The sequence below is a fragment of the Amblyomma mixtum genome, chromosome 9 (assembly GCF_055824585.1).
Source record: "Amblyomma mixtum isolate Tamu chromosome 9, ASM5582458v1, whole genome shotgun sequence".
Taxonomy (NCBI): domain Eukaryota; kingdom Metazoa; phylum Arthropoda; class Arachnida; order Ixodida; family Ixodidae; genus Amblyomma; species Amblyomma mixtum.
This window is the reverse complement of record NC_143020.1, coordinates 47,017,935-47,031,409: the sequence shown is the minus strand read 5'-3', so window position 1 is coordinate 47,031,409 and position 13,475 is coordinate 47,017,935. Positions and strand designations below refer to the sequence as shown.

Sequence of the window (13,475 nt, the reverse complement as noted above, 5' to 3'; positions counted from 1 at the left end):
TAGACGGAGTTTGGCTGAGAGCCCCCAGTGCACGCTGTTTTGAAAATCCTTCATTGTGTCGCTGTTTGGTTGTTCGCGGCTGCTTGAATTAGCTCCTGTTCAGAGCTGCGATCCCCTGAGCTCCTTAGCATTTTATCTCTCGAAGTAGCAAAAAAGGGCTTCATCGCCGATGCTGCTCTTCATACACTAGTAGAACGCGGCAGAACTTTGGAGTCGTCAGTTCCCTCATACATGCAAGGCGCTTTACACTTTACTGAAGAACACGAAAGAACTGACACAACGCCCAAAGCGCGCTTTATGTTCGTAGTGCCATTTGCTTCGTGGTCGTAGTGAAGTTTTCGGGGCTATACGTGTTTGCAGCGTCTGTGTTTGCCACAAAAAAAAAAAGCCCGTTTAGTACTGTGCCCAATTCTCCACATGACCGCAGAGATAGGAGGTGAGTCAAAATCGCTACCGAGCTGGATCACGGGAGGTGGAGAGCGGAGGATTACAACACTACGGAACGGGTGAGCCTTCGTTTAGGTCACCCCGGGGGGGACGCGGAGGGCGTGTCTCACTCATTATGCACGTTCTGACGGCGATATAAACGCTGGCGGTCGGCAACAAGTTGCCATAAACTGTGTCTCACTGCTTTTGTTCCTTGTATGCAGTTCCGCTGGTCAAAGCGCAGGGCGTTAAAGAGCGGGTGACAATAAAGGGCTCCGCTAGCTGTGGACAAAAAATAACCACTCGTTATCACTAGCCAATCACAACTGACATGTACAGTGAATGGACAACCGAGAGATGTGCTTTGTAAACGAGTAGGTGTCCAACCTTCTACACTGCATGAAGTGTTACGTGGCGGCCAGCCGAAGAATGAGGCGTGATGAACGATGGACAAGAGACGATTTAAGGGCCACTGCCCTAGCGCAAGCGCTCCTTCTCACCTCATTGCCAGTTTGCCTTCTTCGTCAAATTACCTGGGGCCACCGAGCAATCGTACCGATCGTTGACAGAGGCGCGAAATGATGGTGGTCTTGAGAGGAGGGTTGAGCAGTAACGAAATGCTGAAGTGCTGGCCGCCACGATGAGAGATATTGCGCAAGGCCGCAGGAAAGGGGTGTTATCACTTGTGTTCGTGACGCGAAAAGCGACGTGACTAATCTCGACTGATCACAGCCATGCCGAGCTGCATCTACGTGTTTCCAGATTACTCTAGATGATCTCGACCTGTTATCTCGAAGTTTCCTTGCCGGCTTTAAATTGAAAGATGCCGCGAGCAGCGAGCATTCGTAGATCGACGACCAACGAGCACGTTTGTTGCTTACGTCGCCGCCGAGTGATTCAGTTCTTTTGCGGGCGCAAGGCAGCCCAAATAGAGTTTCGTTTCCAAGACTGGTTGGTGGCTTCCTGACCGCTGGACTCCCGTCACTACAACGTGACAATATGAGCAAATGAGTCCCGGTCCATGAAGCATCCGGGCCGCAGGTTGCCAGGAGCCAACGGCAGAGGCCCTTAGACGCACAGATTGGCATGGGCGCAGGTACAGTGTATTTACTTGTCAGCGGCGCCTCGGGCCGGTTGGGTCATAGGTTCTGTTCGCGGCAGCATCTTCAGTTTGTCGTGTTTTGTTTCGGGGTGGGGTATGGGGCTGGGATGAGCGGCGAGGTCCGTTCAGGTCTGGCGGGCGGGGGCAGAGCAGGGCGTTGCGGACCAGGCACACAAGGCGGATGACCACGGTAGGCGCAGGACGCCGATGCTCCGGGACCAGGATGGCGATGATACCCCGCACCTCACACCAAATGTTACGTGCGGCCAGCCGAATAATGAGGCGCGATGAACGACGGACAAGAGGTGATCTAATGGCCACTGGCCAAGCGCGAGCGCTCCGTCCCGCGCTCCTGCCAGCTTCGTCTTCTTCGTCACAGAAGACTGAGTGTGAGTGACGGTACCGTAGTAGATGGGCCTCGGTGATGGCCTTTCCTAGAAACTGTGTTTACCAGACTAACTCGAAAACATGGCGCAACCATGGGAAAGCGAGTGTTGGCCAAGCTCGTGGGAGGAAAGGGAAAGACTGTAATCTCGGTAGTGGAAAGCCTACATGCTTGTACATTGTTTTTCAAGATGACTTATCTGCTTTCTCCAATCCTTGATTGCCTGTTTTCCTTTTGCCAATCTTTGATTGTCTATATTTCTTTTCCACAATGGTTTATTTTGTTAGTGTTTGTAAATTTACCTAATTTCATAGAGTTTAAAACAAGGTGTTATGGTGGGGCCTAAGGCTGGTTTTATCAGGTCACACTACGGGTCCGTAAAATGTAAACGCGTTTTCGCGCTGTTTGTATTCTCTTTCTAGTTTTTTATTAATTGTTAATAATGAGTTCACCTTTGTGGAAGCGTGATCATGCACCCTGATTAAGAAATACTGAATCTGCCAGGTGTTCAGCATTCAACGGCTTTTATCATCAACGTATTTGCGTCTTTAAGATTGAAAATGACAGTTAACTGTGGTCATTAAAGTAGATAGCGCGTTGCATGTATGATGAGCAAATGACTAGGCCCGGTGTCGCTTTTTTAGCAGTCATTAGCCGACCACTTCAAGCAGACATAAACTGTTCTCGTTTCGATTCTTCCAACACACAATTCTCGAAGCTTAATTTAGAGAAAGAAATCGCGTTCCTGTATTTGATCCTGGGCTCGGAAAGGATAGAGCACAGAAGTCAGCATGGTTTATGGAAGAACTGCGGTCAACAAATCCAGCATTGGCGTAACCTCCCTGTTTTCTCTCTATGCTCGCATCCTCTACAGCCATCGGTTTCGACAAGGGATTTGCGATTGCGCAACTTTAATCAGTAGTTCAACCTCTAAAAGCACTGCGGGCCTGTGGGGGGGGGGGGGGGGGGGGAGAGGGAATAAACTTTTGGTATACAATATCTCGTTCACATTTAGAATCTCTGGCCGTTTCTAATCTCAACCCAATTAGGTTTGGTTTGTTTCATGGGGTTCAACGTCCAAAAGCGACTAAGGCTATGAGAGACGCTGTAGTAAAGCGCTCCAGAATTTTCGACCACCTGGGGTTCTTTAACGTGCACTGACATCGCACAGTACACGGGCCTCTAGAATGTCTCCTCCACAGAAATTTAACCACCGCGGCCGGGATCGAACCCCCGTCTTTCAGGTCAGCAGCCGAGCACCATACCCACTGAGCCACCGCGGCGGGTGCAACCCAATTAGCTTTCGAGCTAAACGGCATAATAGAAGAATAAAATTCCTCAATTGCCCACTACTTCACACTACTCAAAGATCAGTAGAAGCTGAAGCTATAGATACTGCGATCTCTAGTTGCAATGCTTCACAAGCTAGTTTTCAAGTATCTGGATTCGAAGCACGAATCTACTAATTCTTTTCTTCATTATCAACCTTGGTCAAAGGTGCCTCGCTGGGTGAGGACACATTCCGATTATTATATGCAGCGCACATATGAAATGTATTTTTACAGGGTCATAGCTGCCACAGTCATGTTTTTTCCACCATGGTGCCCTCTGGGGGTTAGGAATGATTGCAGGCTTTCTTCCAGCCATATGTTTCAACCAGATTGTGATGAAAGGTTACTGCCACAAGAAGATCGATTAGTTTGAGGCATACTTTATTTTATTCATGTGAACTAATTAAACGAAATTCTATCTTTCTCGAAGTAAAACGTTTGCATTTGCAACTGAAAAGCGCGCTACGAAAGTGCCAGGTTTGATTTTAAAGCAGAAAGAGAGAAATTGCGGCTTAAAACAGGCTGATACTTGTTTGTCCGGCAAATATGAATAACAGTATTCACGTTATGCCTGGATCTGACTATCTTTGCCACTGCTTTCCTATATATTGCGCGAGTTTCGCTCAATAAATTCAGTTGTCAGTCAGCGCTCTTTCCTGTCACTTCCTCGTTTCGCCTTCGGGCTTCTTCTTTCGCGCTGTTTTCACCAATGTCAGAATGGACCAACTAGCCCAGCAAGAAGTTCTGCTAGATTATGCCTACAATTTCATATAAATATGCTAACTTATATTTGGCAGCCGTTTTCTTTAGCTGGTAATTAAAAAATTCTGCCATGTTTGTCGATGCTTTGTTTTATTGATGACAGATTAGTTTTACGCACAAAATTCATTAAATATCTTTTTTTTCTAATTCTTGTTGCAGATTTTATTGCGTATCCAAGTATCTTGGAAAGTAGAAATGACGATGGTGACCTCTTGTTGTATATTAACGATGGTCTTACTCTGAATCTTAAAAAAAGTTCTATAATAGCAGAGGACTTCGTCGTCACGTCCAGAGGCACAGATTCTCATACAGCGATTGTAAGTTACCTGATCTAATTTTAAATTAAAAGGTATATATTGATCTATGCATCCAGCTAAAAACAAATCTGTAACATAAGAAATTTCACTTTTCTCTTTTCAAACCTACATACTTTGGTGAAATTCTCTGGTAAAGCGTTTGCTCAAGTCACATTTTGTTACAAGGTACTAGACACTACCTCAAGTTATGCACGCCGTACGCCAAGTTTCTGCAGGATTTATGAAAGGGCTAAACACACGTTGTTGAGGACGGAAATGTTTAATTCTTCATTTCAGGAAATTTAATGAAAATAGTTTTGTTTTATGCCATAAGAAAAAATAAATAAAATGCGCTAAACCAAATACGTTTGCTAAAAAACTGTAAGGGCGTAAAAAGTCTACTTTTTTCATGTGAGGATATCGCTGTATCTTCTGGTATAGAGAACGTAAGCTGCGTTCAGCAATGCCTAATTTATTCTAAGCAACGTGAAACATGTTATAATATTTATAGAAAAAAAGACAGGAATAATTTTCAGGGGTAAGGACGCATTCATGTAGATTGACTGTAAACGTATAGAAATGTATTATCTAAAGTTTAAGGATTTCTACTGCTCGAAACTTGTGTGAAATTCAAGATACAAGATTTGTCATGAAGATTAAGAAGTTCTCTCTCTGTAATCAGGGCTTTCTTTGCTATTGCCTATATGCGCAGCGAAAAACTTTTCGCGCAGGGCACATTGTTCCGTGTTCTATTGTTCCATGTATCCACGTTTCTGTGAAAACCTCGCTGTATGTTATCGTTGGTATTTATATATTATCGTTCAAAATGCTTAGTTTGTGTCCATCAAAGAATTATGCATACATAATTTATGGCAGTGTTCGTTTAAAGCTTCCGAATCTAGGCGTTCTTTTTATGCGCCGATATCGCAAAACAGGGCCCAGTTTGCACTTTACATCGATCTAAATACCACGTCCACAGCCGGCGAAACATTATGACCTTAATGGGTTCATTGAAGTGGGCCTCGAAGAGTGCGTTCAGCCTATTACGATGCTGAGGGTCTTAAAAAGGTACCAAGATTGCAATTTTACCTCACAAACGGATGTTCTGATGTAAAATGTATATGAAGAATGAAATCTATATCAGGCTAGAAATCAGTTGGGCGCCACAAAAAGAGATTATGTTAAGCGGTCGCAGTTGTAACCGCAAGGCCAAGCCATTGGACGGAAACCAATCGGGGACATAAAGAGGCCCTGCGCCCCTGGAGCCGCCATTGTGAAATCACACCCAATACTGAAAACTTCGATCCTCAGCCAAACAAAGATTAGAATTCCTTGCTTCTTGCTTCCAACATGTTGATTTCGGTTTGCAACCGATGTTGATTTTCTAATGATTGTCCTACCACAACATCTTGTGGATGAAAGGCCCACCTTAGACGAAACGGTATCAGAAAAGAGCACAAGTGTGTAAAACCTGCACGCAGTTGGACTAGCTTTTTTGGGCTTGCATCAAATAGGTTCGCACATGTCGAGTGCTGAAACAATTTGTAGTTGAAAACCTGCAAAGTTATCGTGGGTGGCGGTATATGCGAGTGCCAAGAATGGAGATACCATTTCTCCTAGCTACTCCAGCTTTCATTCTGTCATTCGCTGCGGCATGGTATGAATTTCAAGCAAAAAAAATCTCCACAAAAAGATTTCTAAAGGAAGTAAATCGATTTGTTTTGTGCTTACAACAAATGTCGAAGTTTCAAGGCACAAGTATGCATGAACCTGCTCTTAGTGCAATATTACAAATGACTCACCGCTAATTATGGTGACAGAGCCTGAGAATATTTTCGTTTTAATATGGTGGCATCTAATCTTCAATATTTTTGCTTTAACATGTTCCCATCTCATCTTGGAGCAGGAAGCGAAAAGTATAGGTGACAAGCAAAAACTGTAAATCATGGTGTAAACTCCATTGCGCATCACTCATCACGAAACATAACTGAAAGGTGATTTACGTTGTGTTTTTGCTGACTGAATATTTCCCGTTCATTGTGAATGTATTTAAAGCTTGATCAATCTGTACTTCACAGCTTAATGGGAAAGAGCTGGAGGAAGGCTTGTACCACGACGCTGAGCGCCATTCATCGCTCTCCATCACACGTGTGGGCCGCAAAGTGCTGGCTGTAAGTACCATTCAGAAGAGCAAAGCAATACAAAAACAAAATTTAGTGGTATCCTATCGTGTCTGTATTGATGTAAAGTCATTAGTTTACTTGAGTCCGCAAGGCACATTCACTTAAGAGCACTCAACATTTTAGTTAATTTTCTTTCGCCCTCCTTCGGTTTCAGGAACTGAACTATTGCTGTAACGTCAAGGGTCATTTGTTTCGTTTGAGCCATGGAACAAACTGATCTCTTCTACATTATTTCTTTTCGTCCCGACTGTTGACACAGGCAGACCTAAAGTATTATGAGAAACAAAAAAAAAAGCCGTAACCATGTTTTTAATGTGTTACTTGTCTTATCCTGTGAAAAGCAACCTTAGTTCACATATTGACATAGTTTGTAAACCACTATATCAAAAAATCAGTTATAAATAGACTGCATACAGCCCTATAACGTACGATCGCGAAGAAGAAAACACATAACCAAATTTTTGTGTCTTTACTCATTTGAGGTTTGCTGTAAATTGAAAATTAAATTTTTCTTGTTTAACATAAGCAGTAAGGGAGCAATTTGTTCAGTAGTCGGCATTCTGCTGCTTTCAATGACTTGTATGCTTTAGCGTAAGCATGTAAACAGTATTTTAATACTAATGAAATAAAATGAATACAAATGCAAAGATATACGTGCACACAGATATATAATGTGGTCTCTCATTGTCACGGAGCTGATACGTAGAGAGGGCAAACGTAGCACACGGCTTCATTGAGTTAGGGTGGTCGGAGGAGTTTTGGAAGTATGCGGGAATCAGGAGGCTAGAGCTAGCAGAGGATGAATGGAGGTGATGTTGGACAGAATTTGTCTTGGATTTGATGTAGTTAGCAAATGCTCAATGCGCGCTTTTCAGTTGGTTTTCACTGGGAAGGGAGCTGCAGAACTCTGCCTTCGAACTTCTTTCATAATTTCTTCTGCGGCATAATTAATTATGTAGTTAAAAAAAATGCCGTTAAAGTCAAAATAGTAATAACATTCTGGACCTCTTTTTCAATATCGACGAGCAAGGCCCCTGCTTAAGCTTAGTACGCTGCGCTGCCGAGCATTAGGTGCAGAACGAAACAGAAAAATAATAAATGGAACAATGAGGGCTAATTGTGGTGCGCATCTATGAATAAACTGCCGCGTATCTAGGACGCAGACACTACTTTAGCCTGGAGAAGGCTTGAGTCGCCACCACCTTCTGATTTCGGAAGCATATGGCAGTGTGTACACACAGTTCTAAGTGTACGGGTCCAATAGTCTGGGCTATAGAATCATTCACATCAAAACGGTGCTCACAATGGACTTGTAGCTGTTTGACGTCGCTGGCTTAAATAGAGTAGGAGAAATATTTGTTCGCAAATTTTTCAGCAAGTACTCCGTCTTCTTGTTTTTTCTGAGCAGAGATGAACGTACTGAGGAGGAGCTATTGAATTTAGTTTTACTTGAGATCAAATGTTTATGCAAATATCTTCACTGTCCTTTTAAGCGCACAGATCTGCTTCTGGAATAAGATATATAGAACATTTCTTTTTCTTCGACCACATCATGGTCTCAGTCTCTTAATCAACGGAAGCTCTTAATTTGGCCGAGACCGCCCTTACTCTGAAGAACATCGTTGTTAACAGCAAAACTTACTATGAAAAGAGAGATGCGCATATCCAGGCGGAGCAAGAAGTCTTATTTTGTGAAATTAAGTGGCTGTGAAAAGTGTGAAAAGGCTGTGAAAAGTGAAGGAAAATGTCCGAGTGAATCAGAGAATTCCACTGAAAGTTTAAGAAATGATATATAAATAGAAATCGTAAGAAATAAATGCTCTACTATTTTCACACCTTTCATTCATGTCTATAAACTAATTTGTTTTTCTTTGTTATATTTTAAAAAACGCAGGCTGTTATGAAATTTCTCGCGGCAGTTATTGAGCCCTAAGCATTCTCTCGAAACAAATGCTTTTTTATCCCGTAAATAAAAACTTCAAATGCAGCAGATGAACACCCACCGCATAGTATATTCTTGTAGCCGATGGACGAGTCGATCTTCCAATGATGAGACTATGCGTTTCTCGACGCCCACCAAGCTCGTTACTTATTTATTGTTTCTTTTTTTTAAGAAAGGGATACTGACACATGACCTGCGGATTGCTCCACTTGCGCATTCTGAGAGCCACGAAAAAGGTTTCGCCCCTCACGAGGTTTATCAAGTCACGGAGAGACAAGATGGCGGCAATGAAACATGTAAGCTAGTTAATATTTTTCTGAATATTCACTACTGGCCTGCGGAAATCAGTGCAAATTTTTTTCAATAATGGCGGCCGCTTGTTGCAGCGGTTGTTATTAGTTTTTTCAGTAAAGATTTCTGCGCATGAAAGAAAGATTTTCAAGAAAATTGTTCGCAAATATTTAATGTAAAATAAATGCTTTTCTTTTCGTGAATACACCACCGACAGCACGTTCAACACGAACGTTCGAGTGAGCGTCCTCCACTAACACTAGAGCCGCTGAGCGTTGAGCGCTGGATCCGAGACCAGGCTGCATGATGTACTTGCGGCATCTCCTATTTCCACCCTAACATTGTCCCAGACACAGCGGCCGACGCCCAGCGGCGCTAATGTCAGTAGAAGGCACACGCTGGAGCGTTCTTGTTAAGCGAGCTGCCGTGTGTATATTTTTCCGACCTTGAAAAAGATTTCATGGGCATTTGAGCCGCAAGCAAGTTCATAAACACAATTAGAAAAAGGTGCGCAGTAGATTTGTCGAAGGGCCAACCGCTTTCGTTCTCACTCCCAGAATTAACTAGCTTTCAACTGCATCCAAGTGACAGCAAGTGTGTTAAAGGTGCACTGAAGAGGAATCTGAACTCGTCTTTTTGCCACGGGAACTCGATCTACACGTTCTGAGCTTTCTTAGAAACTTCAATTTATTACCCTGTGTGTCCGATTTCCCTAATCAAATCGAATTAACGGCCGGTTCCCGCCTTTTTTTTTTAATTCTCCCCCGTACGGTGGGCGGAGTCGACCAACGCATGGAGTGCCTTTCACCCAGTCCCGTGGCGGCTTGCCGCTCTGCCATCGGCGGAGTAATACGTAGTAGTCCGTAGTAGCAAATAGTCCGAGCGTATTTTTATTTCTGCGGGCTTATTTTGCGGCTATATTATCTGCGAATGAAACTTTTTTCATGGAAACCTAAAAACAAAATAAGTAAAGCAAAGCCTCCACGGAGCTGGCTGAAAGGCACTCCACGCATTGGTCGACTCCGCCCCTCGTACGGGGAGAATTCAAAAAATAAAGGCGGGAGCCGGACATTAGTTCCATTTAATTAGGGAAATCGGCCACACAGGGCAATAAGTCGCAGTTTCTAAGAACGCTAGGAACGTGTAGATCGAGTTCCCGCGGCAAAAAGACAAGTTCAGAATCCTCACCAGTGTACCTTTAAGCCTTCTTAATATTGCGTCATCTGTACGTTTTCCATCTGTCGGCTGCATCACCATAGCTCGGTCTTCCTGAATAAACTGTGAGCATACATCATCACAAATACTGCTCCTGTGAATTTCAGGGCGACAACGTAATAAACAATTTTGACACCTGCTTTAACTTTAGTTTGCGCCCGCCGGAGTGCTTCTGTAATCTGAGAAATTCTAAGGTCGCAGAATCTTGACAGCGGTATATTTAAGGAAATAGTCGGGTTTATAAATACATTCAGAAGCAGGGAGTGTTTAACTATTTAGGCGCCTTTTTTTTTGTCTTTGGGTGAAGCTAGCTTTAGAAGGCAGCTTCTTCTTCCCTACGTTCTGCGTACTTTAGAACTGCATTTCCTAGTACAAGTTTTTAAAAGAACTAGGACTACATGACTTTGCCTCGTGATATACTAACAACAGTGCGACAATCAATAGGGGGAAGTAAATGTGATGATTACAAAGAAAAGAACTAATCGCTATGAAAAGGGCTTAAGATGTTAAGTATATTTATGGATAAAACAACTATTGCAAGAAAATTATGGCTTAAAATGTATCATTAGGTGAATTAATAAAAAGGGCGATTTTGTAAGACTAGTGATGGCTGTTAGCGCAGAATGGCGTGCAAAATCGGCTGCAGTGTTACACTGGTAGGGACTGAAAATTTCAAAATAATTAAAATCGAACAAAACCGAAGAGAACAAAATAACTTTGTTTTTTAAATATGCTAAACCTTCGGAAATGTACCTAGGTGGAATAAAACTAAATTAATTTTGAAAATCTAGGAGAAAGTGCTAAACCATGGCTTGTTTTGATCATTCTCTTTCTATTTTTTTCCAGCTGACACTGTGAACACCAGTCTAAATTCTAGTTCCACGTTAACTCATGGTGAGCACTGATAAGACTCCATTTTTATTCAAACTATTAAAACTTTAGTTTTTATGCGGTGGGTTTACTTCTATTCCGGTCGTTTATAAACTTCCAGGGCATCCACCGCGATGGTATCGTGGAAAATTACTATGAAGACGACTACCCAAATTTTCTATTATGAGAAAATTTAATTCATTCGTACTGCCGACGTTGTTGAGGCTGATTCGCGGGCGAACCTTGTCGTGAGGATTCCTGCTCTCGGTCCATGCGTTGTTGTTTAACATCGTCAATGTCGCGGGCGCGCTGTTATCAGGCGGCTTCACGCACCTATTATAGGCTTCGTTGTTTTCTTTCGAGTCGCTCTTCTGCTGCTGATTGTCACTCGCAAGGCCCATTCTATATTGCATTCCTTCCGGGTGTACACCAAGATATGAGAGACAGGCATTTGCTTTCCTTAAAAGCAATTTTCATTTCATTTCTTTTTCCTTAAGGCCTTTAAGTCGTGGTTCGAGTATCCACCGCGATATGAGAGAGATGATTCGTCTATATCGGTACAGCAGCGGCGCACCGACTGGCACTCGCTAGGCTAGCAAGCGCCTGCGAGCCAGCGATCCAACCTGCCACATGTGCGCATGCGCGTGGCTCCGATCGACCTTGACATGGCGAGCGCTCGGCAACACACCCGAGTGACCGCCGGCTAGCGTGGCATGCGCTCAGAGAGCAAGCGACTTTAGATGAATACATGTATTTCTATATCTGGGTTTGGCAGTTAAAAGTTGCGTGGAATGAAATCTATTTGTTACTCGAATACAATAAATTAAGAGTAGCTGTCGTTACCAGTGCTAAGCTGGATGATGGGGCCAGCTGTTAAAAAATTTCCGCTAGTTGGAATAGTGTTATACAAAGGTATGAAGTCGAGGACAAGACGGACAGAAAGGACCCAGAAGCCCAGCAGGGCGCTCTTGTGTTCGTCTCGTGCTCGACCTCGCGCCTGAATATGCCGGTATTAGCACTTGATAAAATATAGCAATACGCTCTGTTCATTGCGCCGCATAGGCTAATGCGGGCCAAAAACAAATGTATGCATTTCAGCGTTGGCATAACTACCACCTCTATAAATTACATATATGTAAAGCTATGGTCAGTGGACAAAGATAGTCGCAATGTTTCGTGGCTCTGATGAAGCCTTAGGCTTAAGAAATTTGACGTTAACGCATTTTGATGCCACGTTGACATGAAGTAGTTCGGAAGGAAAATTAGGGTGCTTGGTTCCTTGTAAACTCCACCCTGGTGTTTAATATTGCATGCGATATTTGTGGTAAAAGAGTGGCGGATGAATTAGTGTGGTTATTCTGAGTGCTACTGAGGTGCGCTCACATCGGTTCTCACTTCGATTTCGGTCTTTGTTCGAGGCTCGGTTTTAAAGGTCAAGCAGCCTTCAGACAAAGATCGGTGAAATCTGTGGGCGTGTAACTTAGCGCTGTCTCTGCACTGATAGATCTCAAGAAGTCCTGATACCATTCCTGGCGCACTACGGCGGCTTCGGTTGAGCGATTAGCCACTGTCCTTTGGGGACATGCGCTTCCACCGGTGGGGTTTGTAAGGCACAGGTTTCTCTCCCCATGCAACCTTTCGCATCCAATCATTAACTGAACTACCACCTGCCACGTTGAGTACGTTGCTCACAATCCGGTGGGCAGGATAGTTCTGCTGTGGTAGTTGTCTGTAGGCTGCCTACGTGTGACCAAGGTTGTAGATCACTTATCAGCAGCATCCCTGTTCAACGCTGCATCCTTTATCAGGGGCTTAGATTTTAATTCGAAAGCATTTATAAGTCATGTTGGCGCTGTCGTGTCACCAAAACGTGTCCGCTGTGGTTGCGACGTTCTCAGAAAAGCTAGCTTCAAACGAGGTTGCAATCAAAAGAGGATAATAAGAGGACGCTGGGAAAAAAATTGTTGATAGGATGATTAGTTAATTTATTAGATTCAAATCTAGCGAAATAACGTCGAAATAGCGCTCACGTCGATATAATGAGTGGACGGAAAACAGCCGTGGCCGCCAAGTAATGGCAAAATACGTTAAGAAGTAAAAATAAAGTTTGAAATGAATTTGTATGTGTTTGGTGAGTGACAGCTGTTCGAACAAAAAACATTGACATAGATTAACTAGTTAAATTAGTTATGAGCAAAAGCGTTCGACGGTTCAATAGGCGGGGTGAGGATGTAGTTAGTGGACTGGAAAGCAACCACGGCGAGAAATTTGAAAAGCCAAAATGGTGTATTGAGATAAAAGAAGGTATAATCAGAGTATATAAATCAACCCTTTATTCAAGCATAATATAATGACGCTAATCGAGTAGTTAAATTAATTAACGAACATAAAGAAAATCGTAAAAATAGGCAAAGAGAGGTGACGAGCGCCGAGAAGGCGTCAATGCTGTCTCATTCTCCCAATGCAGGTCGCCACAGTGACCTCTATTTTCATAAAGGAGTTAGACGCGCATTTTCAAGACTCGTGGCCATATAGCCTTCTCTAAACCATAACTTAATTGCAGACAAAAACAGGCATTCTAATAGGAGTTGGTTGCCAAGTATTTTACGAGTTTGGCCAAACGCTGTTCTGACGAGAGGGTGGGCTGTCGGCTGTGGTCGAAGGGGTGAGGC

General features: G+C 43.3%; 1 protein-coding gene across 1 annotated transcript in view; it reads left to right on the top strand.

Moving 5' to 3' along the window:
• The first annotated feature begins 417 nt into the window (after positions 1-417).
• LOC149328902 (venom metalloproteinase antarease-like TfasMP_A) overlaps positions 418-13,475 on the top strand; it is a 45,620-nt gene continuing 32,562 nt past the window's right edge. The window contains exons 1-4 of the mRNA XM_089559133.1: positions 418-436; positions 4,166-4,323; positions 6,381-6,473; positions 8,600-8,723. Coding sequence (XP_089415259.1) covers positions 418-436; positions 4,166-4,323; positions 6,381-6,473; positions 8,600-8,723 — 394 coding nt within the window. The remainder of the gene's footprint in view (positions 437-4,165; positions 4,324-6,380; positions 6,474-8,599; positions 8,724-13,475) is intronic.